Source organism: Plasmodium gonderi (assembly GCF_002157705.1).
Source record: "Plasmodium gonderi DNA, contig: Chr12, whole genome shotgun sequence".
Taxonomy (NCBI): Eukaryota; Apicomplexa; class Aconoidasida; order Haemosporida; family Plasmodiidae; genus Plasmodium; species Plasmodium gonderi.
This window is the reverse complement of record NW_021628937.1, coordinates 3,225,543-3,247,129: the sequence shown is the minus strand read 5'-3', so window position 1 is coordinate 3,247,129 and position 21,587 is coordinate 3,225,543. Positions and strand designations below refer to the sequence as shown.

Below are 21,587 nucleotides of genomic sequence, written 5' to 3'. Positions count from 1 at the left end.
GTTTTCGTAACAAGTATATTCCAGAGCACATGAATATTTTATCAGTGCTCAGTTATCCATACGCCTCTGCTTAAATATGCATACATGATATTTCTGTCAATTATTCTTCCAAATTCTTTTCTAGCCACTCTCCTTTTCAGTCGTTCATCAATTGGAAAATTTCATACCAACTGTCACAACCATCTGAATCCAAGTGCATGCACATTAATGATGCATGTTCTGATATCTCCTCATTTGTTTGCACACCTACTGGTGTGTATTATAGTTACCGTTTTACATTGAATTTCATAGGATTTGTGTTTTATTTTTCCGCTATTTTGCACCGTTACTCATGTGCAACTGTTTTGTATAGAGTAGCAAAGAGACAATATCTCCTTAAAATTCGATGTGCTGAATAAGACGTTATAATCCACATTTTCATTTATGCAATTATTTGCTGACGATTTGTCAATACTAACTATTTCATTGATTATGCGCTCGTAACTTTTTTCCACCGTCTCACTAGAATTCCACTTCATAGGGGAATAGAACCTAGGCGACTCCAAATTTTTGATGATCCATTTGAAAAGCTAAAAATACAGTGAGGAATAATTAAAAATGGAATGTCTTTATGCGATGGTGTCAAGCAAAAGGTCAGGTAATAATTCCTTTCTTTTGAAAGAAGAATTAGTCTATAGAAAAAGCCCCTAACAATTGACATCATAAAAACAAAGAAGCAAAAACAGATATGAAAAAAAAAAAAAAAAAAAAAAAAAAAAAAAAAAAAAAAAAAAAAAAAAAAAAAAAAAAAAAAAAAAAAAAAAAAAAAAAAAAAAAAAAAAAAAAAAAAAAAAAAAGAACGTTATAAAAAAAAAAAAAAAAAAAAAAAAAAAAAAACCCCAAAAAATTAAAAAAAAAAAAAAAAAAAAAAAAAAAAAAAAAAAAAAAAAAAAAAAAAAAAAAAAAAAAAAAAAAAAAAAAAAACAAATAGGAATAGGAATAGGAATAGGAATAGATGTATTAATGGTCAGATTAAGGGGGCTATCAAAAATTTGCTCCCAATAAGGGCAGAGGAACGCGAACCTTCTGAGAAACGTCGAGGAAAAACATCTTCTCATTGGTTGCTTTATCTAGGAGTATTTTATTATCCTTAATATTATTTATAAAAGCCTTCAAATTATTGTCGTACATGCCCAAATTGTAAATTTGAAAAATGTATATAGAAATTTCTCGTAAGATTTGACCAAACATAATCACCACCTTTTGATAAAGCATGTAATTTGTCCGTATCTGTGCATTCACATTTTCCTCGTGTACATAAAAAATATATGGATATAACACAGAGTTTAGGAATAAGTCTAAACATAAGGATAAGGTATGTATACTGTATTTCTTTTCATTCATCATTAAATTCTTATTCATTCCATCTATTTCGTCATGTATCAAATAAAATATTAATCGTATTCCATCATTTAAATCCTTATGGGGTATATTTACCAAGTCGTTTATTAACATTTCCAAATATATATATATATATTCATTTATTTTTTTTAAAATAGAGAATTCTTTTTTTTCATCTATATTTAAGCACAATACATCATCATCTGCATCATTAAGATTGTTCATATTCACGAATTCTTTTTCATCCAATTTGGTATTTATGTCTTCAATAATTGTATTGTCTTCTTCAAGCACGGTTTGATCTACTTCTAAAATGTTATTTACTCCTCTTGATATGGCCCCTTTCTTTTCATTTGATTCAATACTGGTGCTTTTTTCCTTATCCTTTTCAATTTTGCAGTAACCATTTTGCTCCTTTTTTAACATCATAAGAGGAACATTTTCATTATGCATATTATTACTACTTTCCACTTTCCCAAATGATAATTCTACCGATGTTAAATTCTTCTCTATTTGTTTATAACTGTTTTCATACACATGTTCATCTTTTTTCTGTTTCTGTCGCGTATAGGAAAGAATTTCCTTTTCTTCCTTTTCAATTTTTGAAAAGCATAATTCTATATATTTATCAATTAGTGGTGCCAATTTAAATCTTCGAAGACATAACAAAGTGGCCACATTATCCAAAACTTGAGTTACTTTCATCTTAGTATGATAGTCAATGTTTTTATTAAGTAGTGTGTATATTTCATGTTTAATTATGTGCTTCACTATGTCTTCCATACAATCATAATAATTAGAAACGTTAAAAAAGGAATAAGTTAACAGCAAGGTATTCAAACTGCACTTTGCTTTAAGTATATGTATAACATTTATATATTTGTAATTAACCAAATGTTTCCACAATTCTTTGTACATATGTGATTGTTTCAGTGGGGTTTTCCTATCTTGTAAATTTTTCAACTCATGTTCATCTCGAAATAGTCCGCATAACAAATTACTGTTGGTTGGTTTATCCTCTGTCAAATCGTACAATGATGAATAATCCTTATTCAATGTTAAAATGTTTTGAATCTCATGTGTGCTTAATTCACCTGTATCTTCTATTTCTTTCGTATGTCTTAAATTGAACGAAATGTTTTTCCACTGATTCGTTCGTATTTCTTTCGATAATTCATCCACATCGTTAGAACCTATCCCTGAGTATTTAACACTAGTCTGATTCTTGTTTTTTTTTTTCTCTTCTTCTTCATTCTCTTCCTCTCCCCCCTCCTGTGATTCTTCTTCAAAATTTGTTTCGTCGTATAACCCTAAGTATCCCTTCTTATCATTAAGAACATTGTTAAAATTGTACATGTCTTCTAATCGATTTTCATTTGCTTTCAGAATACATCCCTTTTTAACTAAATTATTTTTGGGAATTCCACTTTCGAGATCTTTTGGGCTGATAAAATTGAGTTTAAAAAAATTATCTTCATATATGCATAAATTCGATTTGACAAAAATTTTTTGGAATAACCAATACGGTGCATGTTTAATCAAATTCAGGTCTTTCCAATTATTTGCCATTAAAAATTGAATAACCAATTCATGTTTTTTTTGATATAAAATGAAATCGGATAAATTCAATGATAATTTTGTGTGAAAAAAAAAAGCTTCTGTCCACTCGATTATTAACAATTGAGACAATACCGCTCTTTTCAATGCCATTAAAAATTGCATTTTTTTTTTTTTTAAAACTTTTAATTCATCAATTATATATTTATACAATGTATCTATTCTTTTTTGTAATGAAGTATAATTAGAGTAAATCTCTGCTAACAATTTGTGTTTTTTTTTTAGCAAATTCAATATTCTTATCTTCCTATTTTCTAAATTTATATCACTTAATGACTTTTTCTTATTTGATAAAATAAACGCATCTTTTATATTAACAATGGGATGATTACGACAATTACTCCTTGAATGGCTCCCTATTAAGAGACAATTAGAACAAAGGCTACAATAACATTTCATACAAATACTTTCCACTAATTCGTTTGGATGATACGCACATTTCCCAAACTGATATGGTGATTCTGATATATGTATTCTTTTATGATTTTTCAAAATTCTATTTTTTTCGTGATGTTTTATATCACATACATCACATAAATGTACTTTATCATTATGACAATAATAAATAGCTTTAGTAGTGTAGCAGTATTCACATATAGGAACACTAATATCGACTCGTAAGCATTTGAATTCAAATTCAATTAGTAATAAAGGTAGAACTTGTTCTGCAGATTTTACTTTATATATATAGCTATAATTTGTGCCAGTTTTTGTATTATTGCTCTTATTACCACCCTTGGTGTAACCGCTTCTTATTGTTTCATTTTCCTTTCCACCTGGCTTTAGATTCAATGAACCCATTTGTTCATAATATAATTCTCTATCTACTGCAATGGAATCATAATTATTTGGAATTTCGCCATTTTTTATATAATCCAAATTAGTTTCATTTAATAAGAGAGTTCTACTAGGTATTATTTTAAATAGGTACACTCGAAATATCCCATTAGTATTTTTTTCAAATCCTAATGGATAATCTGTATTCCCTATTATGTATTCGAAATTTTTCAGCTGTTCATAATTTTTTATAAAATATTCACCTACATGTTCACTCTTATCATTTATTTGATTCGTATCCATTATACTAATTAAAATATTGCTTCTCAAATAAGCTGCTACTTCATCAAATTCTTTTTCATATTCAGACTTTACCAATCTGTATACATTTAAAACATTTACATTGCTACTAAAAAAACACAGCTTTAGTATGTACTCATATTTCATCATTATATTATAATCATTAACTCTGCTTATTTCTAACATCTCTAAAAATGCATTTTTGCTGTTTGTCTTTTCGTTTAAAATCCTGTTCTTTACTACTACTCTTTTGTATACACTTTGGAAGTTATCACTATCATCATTGTCATCCTTCTCCTCAATCCTATTCCTTTGCACTTTTTCCTTTCTCATTATATCCATGGGATATAACTGCAGCTATTCTACTTGAGAATAGCGTTGCGATGGCTTAACGAAAAAATTATGTCTTTCCCCTTATTCAGGCTTTCGGTTTTTTCCTTTTTTTTTTTTTTTTTTTTTCCTTCTGGTGTTGTGCTGGGAAGCTTCAATTTTGGCACTACATGTTTGTTTCTTTTGTATATACATATATCCATATACATATATATATTTTTTTTTATTTTTATAGCTTTTTTAACCAATTTCACAAAAGTGTAACGAGTCAAGCCTGCTTTTGTTGGGTGCGCAGACGGACTGATATGAGCGTGTGGGGGGGAAAGGTTGCTGAAGAAAATAAACAAAAAAAAAAAAAAATAAAATAAAATAAATATATGATGCAAAAACAAAACGTATTCTAAAATTAATCAAAAAAATTTGCAAGAAGAAACACAGCAAACAGAACCGTTGATTAAGCTTCAAGTCAAATGTGTTAACTGCCTGTGTAGCAATCTTATTTTATTTCACTCCTTGTAGTGTTTCCCTTAGACAAATAGTGCATAAGAAAAATTTAAAGATAAAACACAAGAGCTAGGTTACAGCTTAGGGCGATTAAAAAATTCACCTTTCCACTTTTAGAATTGTTAAAAGATAAAAAGTGTAAACAAGCGTTTCTAAAATTTGTTCAATTTTTTTTTTTTTTTTTTTTTTTTTTTTTTTTTTTTTTTTCTCCTTGGTTTTTTGGATTCTCACCTTCACATACAAGAGCCATATATGAATGCAAATACGTGTACCAAAAATGTGATCTTTCTATTTTCATTTTTTGAAGACCACAGTTAATCTATTTTTTCAGTTTGCCTGAAGTTTTTTAATTTTCACTCAGTGAAAAATGCCAAAGGGAAAAAAAAAAAAAAAAAAAAAAAAAAAACACACGCTAATGCATACTCAAGTCTATCTCTTTTTTTTTTTTTTTTTTTTTTTTTTTTAACTTTTATTTAAGGGATTTGTAACTATAATTATGCACACATTCACATGTACTATGCCTCTTTTGTCAAAACAATTTATTTCAATTTTTCGTATCTTTTAATGTGTGTGTTAAAAAAAAAAAAAAGGGGAAGAAAAAGATGGAGAGAAAGATAGAGAAAAAGATGAAGGAAAAGATAGAAAAAATTTGTTTACCACATTTTTATTTTTTTATTAATCTAAACAAATGATCCTTTTCATTAAATGAAAAACATTTTGTATTTCCTGAACTATTGAGAAATAGCGTTTTAATTTTTTTTTTTTTTTTTTTTTTTTTTTTATCATCACTATTGAGGAATTGGAGGAGGGGGGGGATGCAACTTTCGGAAAAAAGTTGCATATAGTGTTGTTTTCAAGTTGGTGTATGAATTGCTTTTTCTTCACATTTGCATTGATTACGATATAACCATTCCTTAAATCAAAAGCAACTGCTTCCAAATATAATACACCATTGTTATTCTCCAATATAACAAAATTAAAAGTTCTGTTCACGGCCTTACCACAGTTACTTCCTTTTAACGATCAATCCCCTGCTACCGCCAAATGAGATTATATTATTTTTTTTATTTTCCCTTGTGGGACAAATGATAAATGGTGATAGAACAGATGTTATATCAAAAATGAAAAAAGGAAAATTGAAAAAAAAAAAAAAAAACTTACATAGGAACTTATAGAATTAATTTTAAAAGTATGAATTTAAAATTCATTATATTTTATTTTTTTATAAATGCTATTTTTCTGTTCATCATAATTTGATTTTCTTATTAAGCAGTAAGAGACTGCTGTCTTTTATAATTTCAAGAATGACACACGAACACAATATAACTCTGTCCACTGCATTAAATTTTTTTTTTTTTTTTTTTTTTTTTTGAATATTCTTATGACATGTTGTGAAGGAATATATTTTTTTCTGTGGGTTTATCATTTTTTAAAGTCATCTTAAAGAATTGTTAAAATTTAGACATTCTTAATCGGAATATTTCCTTTTTAAGTCAATTTAATTTTTGCTTCAATATTGATCTTTTATTTCTCTTTGTTTTTTTTTTTTTTGTTTTTTTTTTTTTTTTTTCTTCTTTTACCCCTTTCTAATAAATAAATCTTGAATATAAAATCCCCATTTTATCATTTACATGTGTCACCATGAGGATACTTTCTCACACAAATAATTATTTCATTGCTTCCATTTTTCAATTATCAAAATCATTGTAATGTTGTGCGCACACAAAGATACGAGGGAAAAAAAAAAAATAAAAAATAAAAACATATGCATATCCTGCAAACGAATTTAATATAACATTTTCGAAGAATATGGATAAAAAAAAAAAAAAAAAAAAAAGAAAACAGAAAAGCGTGAAGGAACATGCCTTTAATAAGCACACCGCTGCATTGCACCGTGTTTTCAAAATATACCTACAAGTACGTATAGAATATTGAAGGGAGGACAATAAACATCATTATTCTTAAGAAGCAAAAATATATATAAAAAAAAAAAAAAAATCTGTTATGAATTCTATTTTTTTTTTTTTTTTTTCCCCCTCGCTTAACTTCCTTTTTTCCTCACATGCTTAGCAAAATAAAGATGAAAACATTGCATAAGCAAGGCCCTCAACATATCGCGACATTCATTTTCCCCCCTCATATTTTCCCTTTCACCATTTCAACGAATGAATTGTGGAAAATCTTGGGAAATATTTGGGTGAACACACACTCTTATTATAATATTATATTATATCATTCCTATAGGAGTGAAAACTTTTCCTCACCATATATATACTCCCAAGATATTTTTACGCATCCCTCAGTGCATGTAAATAAGACTTGGAAAGATAAACAGTGATTTGTTAACACATCTGAGTATATGATTACCTATATTGATCTATCTCTATCTCTCTCTCTCTATATATATATATATAAACACAATACTGTGTAAATATTTGTACTTGCAGCCACTTCGTTCAGTTGATATTCACGAGGGGGTATTGAGGGTGGAATAATATCCTTTTCCCGAAAAGTGTAACACCGTCCGCTGTGCATTTTATTTGACCCTTTTGTAAAGTCGATGTTTCTCAAGGTATAAATGTTTTGCAACATTTATGCAAATCACCTTTCTACAAATTTTTGCTTCTCACATGTGTTAGCAATAGTACGAGTGAAATCAATGAGAACCTAATTACCACTCTCTCATACTTACCGCTACCCTTCCCAAATGTCGTCAACTCGATGACTTTGTACCTTACCATGGAATTGTAACAACATTGATATCTTCATTTGGTAAACAATTTTCGTAGTTAAAAATTTGAATATAAAAAGCACAAATTGTTTATTCCCCCATTTTGGACCATCTTTGTTTGGATATTTATCATAACAGTAGCGTACACACTACCATCAACAACACTATTTCAGATAACAACTTTGATTTTTTTAGTTGAAAAGTTGTCGATTATTTTTTTATTTTTATTTCATTCTTTTTCTTTTTTTTTTTTTTTTCCTTTTTTTTGCAAAAGCACATTCATATTCATTTTCACATGTGCATTCACTTTCTCCTGCACATACCTATGTACACCATAAAAATACCCATACTTACAGTGATATCGCACATTTATGCAACACATCGTGGCATCTTTGAAATTCTGTGAATATTTTTACTCTTTCTCAAAATTTTTACAACCAAAAAAAAGTGAAATCTAAATGTCTCATCACAACTGGATACTTAACTGTAGGATACAAAAATTAAGAAAAAAAAAAGAAAAAAAAAAAAAAACGTCTTCATTTTTTCCACGTAATAAAGAAATAGGGAACTCATTGTGACTCATCCTTGTGCAAGTACACCATCCTGCTGTATAGTACATTTATGTGTAAATTCTTTTTTTTTTTTTTTTTTTTTTTTGCCACAAACATATATATATATATATATATATATATATATATATATATATATATATATATATACACATGTGTATATGCATACATACCGAAATGCAGTTACCCTTTAAAGAGCAAGAAACAAGTGGTTTTATCATCGCTCTACGCAGGCTGGTAAGGGAGGTGAAAAAGGAAATAAAGAAAAAAATAATAAAACAAAATAGAGCCCACGAATGATTAAGGCGCATATATGAAAACATACACAAACGAGAAGCAAACAAATAAGCAAATGTATACATACAAATTCACACGCACAAATTGACACACACAAAATGAACACGGAAGAAGAAACCACCGAGGAAGAAAGCAAAACATTGAGGAACTCTAACGAGTCGAAAATCGCTAAAAAAAGAAAATTGCACGAAATAGGGGATGGTGAAGAAGAGGACGAAGCAGCAGTGGGAGAAAAAGATGGAATAGAAACCCAAGTGGATGTCGAAACAATAGGAGAAAATAATGAAAAAAGCTATAAACTGAAGAAGGAAAAAAAGAAAAGAAAAATTTTAAACATTTTTAATAATATATTCAGCTGGATTGTGAGTAAAAATGTGAAAATTCCATCGAAAGAAATCGAATGCAAGGATGAAGTTAATTTTTTTAATTTCAATAATGTCTTGTCGAAACATTTCGGCTCAAAGGTTCTGTTCGTAACTGACGAATCGATTAGTAAATCTGAAAATTTAATGATCGAAGATAAAATGGGATGGGTAACCAGAAGAAGAAGGGATGTAGGACATGAATGGTTAATCCTGAAACTAAAATATCCAAGTATTATATATGGAATAGAATTAAATTTTGAAAACATAGAAGAAGATATATGTCCGCATTTATCAATAGAAGTTGTTGATAATGCTTGTATAGATGATATAGTCAAAGAAGAAGAATACATAATAAATGAAGCAGAAGATAAAGAACAAAAAGAGCAAAAAGAGCAAAAAGAACAAAAAACTATAAAGAGAAAAAGTTATAATTTTCTAGAATCCTATAAAATAGACAAATGCATATCAGATATTTTAGAAAATCAAAATACACCATGGGTTGAATTACTTCAAGCAGATTGTGTAGATTTTCTCAAATGTTATAATAAAAAAAAAATATATTATTTTAAAGTTAATGATCAATCATTAATTAAACCATGGACACATATAAGAGTAAATTTATATCCAGATGGAGGTATAAATAAAATAAAATTTTATGGAGAATTTGTTTCCTTATTTAAAAAACATACCACTTTGTCAAAACAAAAAGTTTTTTTAAACAAACCTGAAAATGGCTGTACTTTAATATATCATCAATGTGATGATACATACAAAGGACACCCAAAAAATATTATCGATTCGTACAAAACGGATGGGTTTGCAACAAAAAGATTATTTAATAGACCACCAATAATTTTACGAACGCTTACCTATAACTCTATTAAAAATGTTTCCATTTTTAAATTTGGTGTTAGGGGTATTATTGAAAATTTTACTTTCGATATAGGAAATTATAAACATGATCATCCAGAGTACATCCAGATTTACTTACTAGATTGTATTGATATTCTCACTTTAGATTTGTTAGAACAAAAAAGGATATTTGAAGAAGATGAAAAATTAGAAAAAAAAAAAATTGACTGGCTTCAGCTACCACCATGTAAACTAGCAAATGACCAAAAAAAAACATTTTACAATTTTAATTTGCTCGAATATAATTTTACTATTATGGAAAGAACAGCAACACATTTTAAAATTTCTCTACATCCAGATGGAGGAATATCCCAAGTGAATGTTATCGGCACGGTTTTGTCTACCCCTTCCTAACAAACAAGGTCTCCAATTCATAAGCCAGACAAAAGGGAAATTGAAAAATACGCAAATGTGTGTATATATATGTGTATCCTTTTGTGTAAATGTGCTGAACAGGCTATGTACCTAAAATAAATTTGAGTCCTATGTTATGAACAGTGAGAGACTATTATAATTATTAAAAAGAGAAAGGTATTACAATATATGTCTATAACGTGTAGATATTAAAACTATTTAGTAAAAGTTCCACACGTACATAATTCATGGGTTCGACTGATGATATAAGAATATTTTGCATAATTTAAAGAAAAAAAGAGGGAAAAAAAAAAAAAAAAATACATTTGTTTTCACATTTTCCTATCCAACTTCTGTCTTATTTTTATCTCTTTTTTTTATCCCTTTTTTTTTTTTTTTTTTTTTTTTTTTTTAAATTTTCCGCACGTTTTGATGAAACTATATGGGCGCTCTTGAGTTTTTGCGCGCATGTGTGTGTATGTGTTTACATTCATTGGTTAACCTAATAATTTTTTATGCCTCTGAAAAAAAAAAAAAATTTTAGTGATTTTTTTAAACAAACTGAACAAAATATATATAAAATATGATGTATAATCATTTTCACTCCGATTTCTAAATTTACTTAATCCATTGATTTTTTGTTACAGATTAATATTAGTCATGAGTTCTGAAACATGTACACATGTATGTCTATATGCAATATTCGTACCTGTCTTCATAGAGGTTCATTAAAAATATGACTATGTTCTATGTACAAATATTCACACACATATATACATATATCCATCAAATTAACTACTTGTCTTGTTAGTACCTTGAAATGACCACATTCGTTCTCTTTAATTAAATATAAAAAAAGGGTGCAGTTTTTAACGCGAAACATTATAATTGTTAACGCATTTATACTTAAGAGTGACGTAAGAAGAGTTGCAAAAATATGTATGTAAAAAAAAAAAAAATAAAATAAAGCATCTTTTTTGTGTGACATTGCAAGATATTGCCTAATTATTTATTTACATATTTTTTTATCTTATGTGTCTTTTTCGCTCCGCTTTTACTGTTCTGTACTGTGCTGTGCTTTTTTTTTTTTTTTTTTTTTTTTTTTGTCCTATTTTATTTTTGCTTGGCCCATTTTAATGAAAAAATTTCTGAAAAAACAATAATATAACACAGGATTCAAGAATACCAATGCTTATAAATTGGTAAAGAGGTAAATAAAAGATTAAAAAAAAAAAATGGGAATTCTTTTCACATGCTAGAAATGATATATACATATATGTATGCATATGAAAGCTACCCGTAAATATAGGGCCCAATCACGAAACGTGATTGCAGGAATTTGTGTTTTTCTCCACTTTTATCTCTCTCCCTGGATAATTAACAGCATAAAAATAAATAAATAATTCGATAAATAAATCAATAAATAAAATAGGAACCAGTTCAAAAATAGGGACAATTAAGAAATAGGAATAGTCGAAGAATGAACAATGAAAAATGAAAAATCAAAATAATGACAAGATAAGTAATCTGAAGGATTTGGTGCCCTTCTATAAGGTACATAGAAATAAAAAGGCCCTACCCTGCCTCTGAGAGATGCTTTTTTTTCTCCAGAAATACTGTTACACGAACATGAAGTAACCACATAAGCAACCGATATCTACGAACCATTTTAAGCAACATTAACGTAAAAAAAAAAAAAAATAAAATAAAAATAAATAAAAATAAAATAAAACACGAACATGAACATCAACATGGACACCAGCATGAACACCAGCATGAACATCAACATGGACACCATCATGAACACCAGCATGAACACCAGCATGAACACCAGCATGAACACCAGCATGAACATCAACATGAACATCCACCTGCAACGTCTAACAAATTTTACGCATTTCTCAGAAAGACAATGAAAAACTGAACGAAAATACAGAAGGTATTGTGTATTCAGTAAAAAAGAAATTTAACTTTATCAAGGAAAAAGGGGAAACCACATTTAATAAGTATGAAAACACTAAGGTGAGATTAGAAATAAGACCATGGGGATGGAGAGTGGAAGTTCCACCAAATCGAAACATGAAGAAACAGAAAACAAACGTATGGACGAACGGTATATATAAAGACACATATTCTCCATCTTCATACCCATCATACATTCCCTATTTTTACAGAAAAATTTAGACCTCCTTAATCGGGAATTAAAACTGAACAAAATTTCCCTAGTGCAACAAAAAATTGTAATAAAAGGAAAGACAAAGCTTCACACACACCATGATTTCTGTTTATTTGGAAATTATTTTATAATGAGTCAAATGTACAAAAAGTAGAAAAAGGGAGAAAAGGATATGAAAACTCCCTTTTTTGATTGAGCATTTGCATAATTTCTTGCACGTGCAGTGCACATACAAAAATATTCCACACCTCTACGTACATTCACACAAAAGGAACACGAGGAACTAAAATCGAAAAATGAAGACATATTAAACAAATTCGAAAATCTCAAGCATTCTAAGTATACATACCAAATAATGTTACAAAGGGTTAAGGTAATTAACTAAAGTGGGAAAAAAATGATAAAACAAATGAACATTTCACCTGGGAAAAGAATTCACCCCACCCCCATTTCACAATGCATACTTTCATTCTCTCATGTCTTGTACTTTCTACCACGAAACAGAAAGAAAAAAAGATGTTATACTTCTACTTGAACTCCTTAGAAAGAACAGTTACGAGTCTTAAAAATAGTGAACGACAACTTCATAACACCATTCAGTAATACCAAATAAGGATACGCACACACAAAAAAAAAAAAAAAAAATAAATAAATAAATAAATAAGCATACATTCTTTGGATACCATTAGGATCACACTATTAAAAAACATATTCAAAATTTTGCATCTTTACACTAATGCTGCGTCCCTTCATTCACCCCTCCCAATACACGCTTTTTTTAACAGAAAAATTACATCAGAAAATAAAAATTTGAAAAAATCTATCGATGAGAAAAAAACGGTAAGGTGCTCATTTGTCTTCACTCCAGGAGACAAAAAGTGTAAACATACACACACGTGTCTACATGATTGTAGATTCTATGCCTATGAAGCAAAACTAAAAATGAAAATATAGAAGGATTACAAAAATAAATAAATTTCAGTGTAAAAGAAGAGCCGTTCTCCTGTATATCCCAATTTTCTACTGTCAGGAACTTGTGAAAGCGAAAAATAAAAATGAAGAAATACTCAAATATATGAATGTCAATAAGGAGCATAGCAATATACTAAGGATACGAAGGTATAAACATATATAAATATATACATGCTTCCACATGTGTGTATATGCATGCTTCCACCTGTGTGTATATATATGCATACATTCTTTGAGTCACTCCTAACGCCCTTTTTTACAATTCACAAGCACCAGAGGGACATATATTTTTAACACTGGTTTATGCATACATCTAAAGGTTTGAACAGTGAACATATTATGTGATATATTTGGCACACAAACATGGCCCATTTTTTCTTTCTTTACACGTTATAGGGAAATGATCAACGAATACAAAAACAACAAACTGCACAACGCAGATATAGCTTTCATGGTGAAAGAAAAAAAAAAATTCAAGAAACTTCTCATTTACTACTTGTTATACAACAATTACTTAAAACTGAGCGCGTCCAACATCTTTGAAAATGCAAGCAACATATATGCCACAATATCCAAGCTGAGGGAAGCAACCGTAAGGGCCCAAAAATAAAAAAACGAGTGGAAAATGGGTGAGAAATGGATAGAAAATGGGTGGGTACATATATAGATGAACAGCTAGAGGGATATAAAAACAACAAAAGCATAATGCCATTGTGAATAAACAATTGGGTTGAGCTACAAAAAATATGCAAGAGGACAATAAATTGGGTTCTCCACAAAAAATCCCAAATATGTAACATTAGGATGTAATACACCAAATATGTCCTTGTTATTATACCGTAAAGGCAAATTGCCATCAACGCTACAGTTTGTAATTTTTTTTTTTTTTTTTTTTTTTTTTTTTTTTCATCTCAAATATATCCTCTTAAGGGAGTTACGGATATTTATGACATAAATCAAAAGTTTCTAGACATTGAAAATAAAAAAAATTTGTTGCAAAAGGAGGAAGAGTCATCACAGAAGAAGCTCGAAGTGAAAAAAAAAAAAAAAAAAATCAGTATATTTTTACACATTGTGTTGTCATTTTCACGAACATATCACTATTCTTTATCTTCATTTTTCAGATTAGACATGCTTTTTTTTTTTTTTTTTTTTTTTTTTTTTTTCTCCCCACTTTTCTCTCTTCCTTATAAATAAATCTTAGGATGCCATTAAAGAATATATAACCCTAAATAATGAAATTATAAACACATTTTCAGAGGACAAAAATATATTAAAGAAGAAAATTCAAAATGTTATAATGCATAAGTTTGGATAAGTATGCGATTTGGTGTGTATGTATCCACACGGCACCATCTCATAAACACTTCCGTTTTTTTTCTTCCCTTTTTTTTTTTTTTTTTTTTTTTTGCCTTATATCAGGAGAAGGAAAAGATATCAGAGGATATGTATGATCTGTACAAGCTTGTCTTCGCAAGGTATGTATTTTTACAGTTATTTAACAATAAACGGAATTTTCCTCTCATTAATCTCTTAACATTGATATAGTTGGATGATTACAGCAGTTCTCTCTTATCTGTTTTCTACATTCACACACCTATGCAACATTTACGTCACATCTATGAAAAATTTCCGAAACATTTCCTAAACATTTCCGAAACATTTCCTAAACATTTCCTAAACATTTCCTAAACATTTCCTTAACCCAATGTGAAGTGAAAAGGAACTTGAAGACATTAACATCAAGATGGACAAAATAAAAAAGTTCTTAGAGAAACAAAATAATTACTTTAACTCAATTAATATGGAGGTAATAAAATCTGCTACAAAAATGGTGGACAAAGCATACACACTAATTACACACACTAATCACGTTAATGTACCATTTAACATATAATGCTTCACATTTGCATACACAAATGGACTCACGGAAAAAACATATCAACTGATGCACCTAAGCTGTTAGGTGTAAGAGGTTACATATCAAATGATACGTATCTCTATTCCCCTCCATACCACCACGTGGGAAACCCCTTTTAGGAAAAAGTTGAATTTCACTCCAATGAAGATATGCTACAGTACATAAAAAATTTAAAGCTAGTAATAGAAATACTCATGCGGATAACTCAGAAAAACGTAAAAAAAAAAAAAAAATAATAAAATAAAAATAATAAAATAAAAGTAGTAAAAAAAAAAAAAATAATAAAATAAAAATAATAAAATAAAAGTAGTAAAAAAAAAAAAAAACAGAACAAAACAAAAACGACGTTTGGATAGACAAACAGCCGATTAGATAAGCACATGAAAGCAATAAAATTGTCACACACTCAAACTGCCAAACTGAGTCACCTCCTCGCTGGATGGCGAAAACCATAATTCAAAAAAAAAAAAAAAAAATTTCATCATTGCAAATTCCCTTCTCACACACAATCGCATAACCGTACCATCACTTCATGAAAGCGAGAAAATGGAAATATCAGCAGATCCTATAAAGTAACCAAATAATAAATATATACACACGATGTACGAAAAAAATTACATTTAAACTATGAATAGATGGTGTATCAACTACTCATTATTTTGCTGTTTCTTTTGTTTTATAGTCATTGGAATTCCTAGAAATTATAAAGTTGTACAAAAACGTTGACTTCCATAAGAATATGTGCAGGTAAAAGCGAATAAAAATACGTATATTTTGGTTATATAAAAAATGGAATAAAAATGTGTAAGAGTTTATCATCAATCATGAAGTTAACTACTACTACCCTATTACTACTAGATGCGAAAAAAAAAAAAAAAAAAAAAAAGGATAAAAATGGGATAAAAAAATATACACAATTTGAAAAGCAATCATAAAATTAACTACTACTGTTACTACAGCTACTACTGCTACTACAGCTACTACTGCTACTACTGTTACTACTGCTACTACTGCTACTACTGTTACTACTTCTACTAGCTGCAAAAGAACTATATGGACGTACACAAAAATCATCATACATGCTTCAGAAATGTTTCAAAATTATGAATTTTCACTTTCTGAATTGTAATCATTTCAATATTTCCTTCTCTTTCTTTCCTATCCCATCGCGCAGAGTTGATGATTCCTTGGACCTTGAGAATACTATAAAACTTGGTACACATTTTTATACTGTGGGGGATCATTTATGCAAACATTCACCAATACGTTCTATGGGTTTATGTATATATACAAATATATATACATACATATAATACTTCTTTTTTTTTTTTCAATTTGTTTACTTCACTTTTGACAGAATCGAAAATATTAGGCAAGGGCAAACATATGTGATTTGCAGAAGGCCAAAATGAAGAAAAAGCAAAAAGTATTCAAGGAATTATATATTTTAATCTATTAAAATAAAATACACATAAAAAAGTGTACTAATAATTTTGTAACAAAATGATACACATTTGTATCTCTCTGTTCGTGCCCTACTTTATCTACATGTTTAAGTTGATATTTTTCTTCTTCCCCTTTTTTTGGTACATTTAAAGGGGATATTTGTAAAAGCGAATATATCAACACATCATGTATTCAGATATGTTTTTCTTTTTTTTTTCTTAAACTGACAATTGCATAGAACAGTACCCATTAAACTGCATAAAGTATGCATGATTTTTTTTTTTTTTTTTTTTTTTTTTTTTTTTTATATTCTAAATTCTATATGACTATAAAAAGTGGTGTATCTGCACGCCTTACGTACTTGCAAATTCTTTGGCTCAACAATTTCAATTTTCTCAACGCCTTTTCCAGAAATTGCTATACCATTAATTTTTAAACTAATGTAGACTGGAAAACTGAAAGCAGGATATACACATGCATTCCCATTATAGTATTCAATCGAATCGTCCTTGTAAATATCTGTTTCGTTATTATTGCATTTTTCATTGTGCATACCTACATAGCAATAATTTGAAATTCCATTTTTTTGAGTAGTATCAGAAATACCATTAAAAAGGTCGTTATTGCTACAGATTAATAATTTATCATAATAATAATCATGATTATAATATAGTCCATCTTCATTCGGTTTTATATACATGAATATATTTGCTGATATGGGTATGCTAGTATCTACAACATTTTGAATATACCATAGTACTGAACCTACATTATCATTGTATGTCATTTTCCCAATAGTACACTGAAAATTAACAGATCGTATAAAATTGTGTACTGGAATTTTCATAAATATATTTTCATAACTATTTAGTATCATATTGCTATTATTATTTTTATTGATATTATTCAAATTAACCTGAATTTTGATGCTGTACATATATTCTGATGGTACATAAACAACACTACCCTTAACACTGACAGGTAGTAAATACCTTTCATTATTTTCTTCATCATCCAATAGAAAACTATTACTACTAATATTATTATTCTTAATACTTTTATTTAATTGGATATCCCCTCCAGTCTTCTTCCCTTTATTATTAGTACATACACATACCATATTTTTCCATCCATTCTTTGCATTACTCTTATGGATACTTTTTTTATTTCGTAAAGGTCTCTTAAAATTGTTGCAGTTTTCACAAAAAATTTCATCTCGAATTTTTTTCTTCATCATTTCAGTGTGATTGAGATGTTCAGCATTCACAGATGTATATTCTTTTTTTTCATTTTCCATAACATTTCCCTTTTCTGGCTTTATACTTCCACTTGTCAAGCCCTTTTTCTTATCTACCTTTTGATTACCTTCTTGCGTGTTCTTAGTTATTCTAGTGCCAGTATTACTATTTTCAATATTTCCATTTTTCAAATTTAGCACATCTGTTAGTTCATCCACGGTACTAAAAGTACTATTTTCCTTATTACATAAGGCCCTCTTATTAATATCTTCTAAAGGAATATAATCAAAATATTGCATGATCATATATTCTTCGTTCATGGGCACGAAATGAATTGCATTTTTTTCTTCTTCTTGATTTAATATACTTTTTCGAATTAGCATATTATAATTAACAGTAAAATGTAGATGACATAATTTCAAATCAATATTTTTATTAAAATATAACTTAATTAATGGTGATCCTGTAATTGTGCAATTAACAATAACATTCCCTTGAACTGAAAAATGAATTATTCGATTATTTTTGTTCAAAACACAATTTACGTTTTCAATTACATCTACATATATTTCATTACAAGAATATACTATATTATTTGATCTCCAATAAACATTTCTAGAATCCATCGAATTAATTGATGTCCCATTACTATAACTGTAATTTATATTCTTGTCTTTACACGTATTTAACATTAAGTTGTTTTTCCTTTGTGCAATCATATTGTACAAATTATTTGGAATAGGTGAATATTTCAAAGTCTCATTAAGAAATCCAGAATCATTTTTCACTAAATTTTTCAAAATTTCATCTACAAATATGTTCGGTTTTCCTCCTTGTACTAATATTTCATTAATTAAAAAATTTACAACAGAATAATTATTCATTAAAATACTTTCACTTAATTTTTCTATGTTAAAATATTTTTTAAAAATATTTGTAATTTCTCGCATTATCTCAATAATCATCATGGGATCTTTATCATCCTTTTTTAAAATAATAAAATACAAATCATCTCTTTTAATAAAAAATATAAACTTATCATCATAATTTTTTCTTATTACACTCTCATCATAATCATCATTTATCAGTATACAATAAGATCTTTCTATTTTATTTTTGTTCAATATCATATCTGTCATTTCTTTCTGCACCAAGTACCCATTTATATCCTTATCAAAAATTTGTTCTACTAACAAATTACCCTTATCCGAATAAATATAAAAGGCATCCATTTTCCTTTTTTTTTCATTCCCTATATTTGACATGTATTTCTACGATAGTTTGTGACCCGTGTGGGCTTCTGCACATTCACTGTATTGTCGTGCGCTCCTTAACACTTGAGGTGGAAAAAACTTCGCACACTCTACTCCTTAACAGTTGAGTATACCTGATTTGCTGCTTCTTCTCTGTGCGTCTTGTTTGCTAAATCTTTATATGTGCATTCAAATATGTTATATATTTTTTCCTTTTTCTTTGATCAAGAGAAAATGATTATACATCAAATGCCCTTAGAACTGCCCGTGTGCATGCAAAATAAATGTAGATATCACAATACTTCTCCGATATAGTCTTGTCTGTGTACTCTTCTCGCTGTCAATACATTAAGAATAAATATATGTAAAAACTACACTCCATGGATGGCAGAACTGATAAAAAAAAAAAAAAAAAAAAAAAAAAAAAAAAACGGAATATCACTATTACTCAATCGATGCGTGCAGTTCATCTCTGTGTAACACTATCAATGAAAAAAGAAATCCAAAAAATCACAGGAATGGTAGGTGAGTATGGAACACTAAAATGGGAACAAACACGGAATTTTTATGCAAAATAGAACGGTAATAAAAAAAAAAATAAATAAATAGGATAAAAAAATAACTCGTGAAACAAGGAAAAAACAAAAGGCAAAAATGTTGTGAAAACATCGCATGAAAATTGGGGAAGAAAGATGGTCAAAAAAAAAAAAAATAAAAATGAAGAATATATTGTAAATGGACAATGAGTGATAAGGTAAAAAGAGAAGGATTTATAAAAAAATAAAAAAAAGAGGACGAGAAAAAAAGGAATAATCACGTGAAAATTATGAAAAAATAAAGAAACACGTGTGACACAATGTAGAGAAAAATGAAAAAATATATATTTTTTTCATTTATCTGGAACTTTCTAAAAAAAGAAAAGAAAATTATATTAAATTAAATCAAATTAAGCGGAAAAAAAAAATCTTCAAAAATGTATTATTATTTCAGGTTACGTAGCCTCCACGTGTATTATTTTTTATTTTTGCTTAGGACCAATGCACTTTATTTTCTACGCTCTTTCTTAATGTGCCTTTGTTAGTAAAATATAACTATATATATATATATGTGTAGTAATGCCTATGTAAATTTCTCTTCAGTTGTTGGGGAATTGTTATTTTTTTCTTTTCATTTGAATTTCTTTTCTATATTTTTCTTCTTCAATCGTTTTTTGTTGGTTTGCTTTTTTAAAGCTTTTTCTTGTTACTTTAAATACTCGGGGTAATTCTCAGACTGGGGAATATATGAGGATTTCGCTTCTTTAACAATTACGTGGAAATTTAAAAGAAATTTGTCAATTCGATTTTTTCGCGTTTTCCTGTTTTTTTTTTTTTTTTTTTTTTTTTTTTTTCCTTTCTTTCTTTTTTCTTCCTTGTATTGCTATGAGATTTTTTATTGTATTAAACGACTTGGGCTTAGCTCCTGTGCGAAAGAATACTTGTTTTTTTTTTTTTTTTTTCTTCTTCTTTTTATCAACTCTTTTTATTTTCCTTAATTTTGGAAAACTGATTATCACTTAGCAATTCTTCTTCCTTGTTATATGTGCTTTTCTTCCCTTGGATGGTTTTGTTTTCACGTAGGTTGGGTATGCCTTAATTTAGGGTGGTTTACAAGGGCTTTGTGTAATTTGCAAAGTTTGTGTGAATGTACTATTGTGGAGTTTGCACGATTGTGTGATTTGCAAGGTTGTGTAATATGTGTGGACTTGTGACTTTTTTACATTTTTTTTTAATGTTTTACTGTTTGTAGATTATTTAATGCGGATTTGTGCTATTTTGTGTAATTTGTTACAAGGTTGCTTAATTCAATAAATTTTTTATATATTTTTTTTTTATTTTAAATGCATCTGGTTTTTTTAGCCCACAAGATACCTTGACACACATTATTATGCTTTTCAATGATCGAAACACACATGACATACATTAGTACACATGTATATGTATGAACGCATGTTCATTTACATATCCACATAATCCTACCATCGTGGAAGACGTAGGTCTAACGAAAAGACGTACACTTTGTTTGCATGCACGTGCAGTAAACATTTATTTAACGAATGCAAAATGCACCTATGGTATAGCATACAGATGAATATTCTTAACTAGCGAAAAATCTTATATTCACAAAGGAGAGAGTAGTACTCTCGTGCAGGTGCATCTCTCAAACAAAAGTATACTCGTACTTATATGTAAGTACGTGTACGCATTATGTATATACTTGAGCCAAATATGCACCTTGCTTGTGCGACATACATAGCATGCATTTACGTAAAACTTGAACGTTATTGCAATTACAAGAGAGCTTATCAGTAGATGTATTGTTTTTCTTTATTTTTATTGCAGTGTTTTAAGGAAATTTTTTTTTTTTTCTTTAAAATAAAATTTTTCCAATCTTGCTATAATTGCA

General features: G+C 28.5%; 4 protein-coding genes across 4 annotated transcripts; 2 read left to right on the top strand and 2 right to left on the bottom strand.

Annotated features, from left to right (window-relative positions):
* Positions 1-329: 329 nt before the first annotated feature.
* PGO_126800 (hypothetical protein, conserved) lies at positions 330-4,416 on the bottom strand (the record flags this gene model as incomplete). Its single annotated transcript, XM_028689470.1, has 2 exons — positions 330-569; positions 1,063-4,416. 2 exons carry the CDS (start codon positions 4,414-4,416, stop codon positions 330-332), a joined length of 3,594 nt encoding a protein of 1,197 aa, XP_028545271.1.
* A 4,187-nt stretch (positions 4,417-8,603) lies between these two features.
* PGO_126790 (allantoicase) lies at positions 8,604-10,136 on the top strand (the record flags this gene model as incomplete). Its single annotated transcript, XM_028689469.1, has 1 exon — positions 8,604-10,136. The coding sequence occupies one exon, from the start codon at positions 8,604-8,606 to the stop codon at positions 10,134-10,136; it is 1,533 nt and encodes a 510-aa protein (XP_028545270.1).
* A 1,494-nt stretch (positions 10,137-11,630) lies between these two features.
* Positions 11,631-16,518, top strand: PGO_126780 (hypothetical protein, conserved; the record flags this gene model as incomplete). Its single annotated transcript, XM_028689468.1, has 16 exons — positions 11,631-11,690; positions 12,042-12,158; positions 12,311-12,376; positions 12,584-12,685; positions 12,817-12,911; positions 13,098-13,152; positions 13,343-13,431; positions 13,681-13,876; positions 14,215-14,316; positions 14,489-14,578; positions 14,707-14,762; positions 15,001-15,094; positions 15,325-15,420; positions 15,745-15,777; positions 15,888-15,952; positions 16,380-16,518. The coding sequence occupies 16 exons, from the start codon at positions 11,631-11,633 to the stop codon at positions 16,516-16,518; spliced, it is 1,455 nt and encodes a 484-aa protein (XP_028545269.1).
* A 437-nt stretch (positions 16,519-16,955) lies between these two features.
* On the bottom strand, positions 16,956-19,121 carry PGO_126770 (clathrin coat assembly protein AP50; the record flags this gene model as incomplete). The annotated part of the gene is made up of 1 exon (XM_028689467.1): positions 16,956-19,121. One exon carries the CDS (start codon positions 19,119-19,121, stop codon positions 16,956-16,958), a length of 2,166 nt encoding a protein of 721 aa, XP_028545268.1.
* Positions 19,122-21,587: the final 2,466 nt, after the last annotated feature.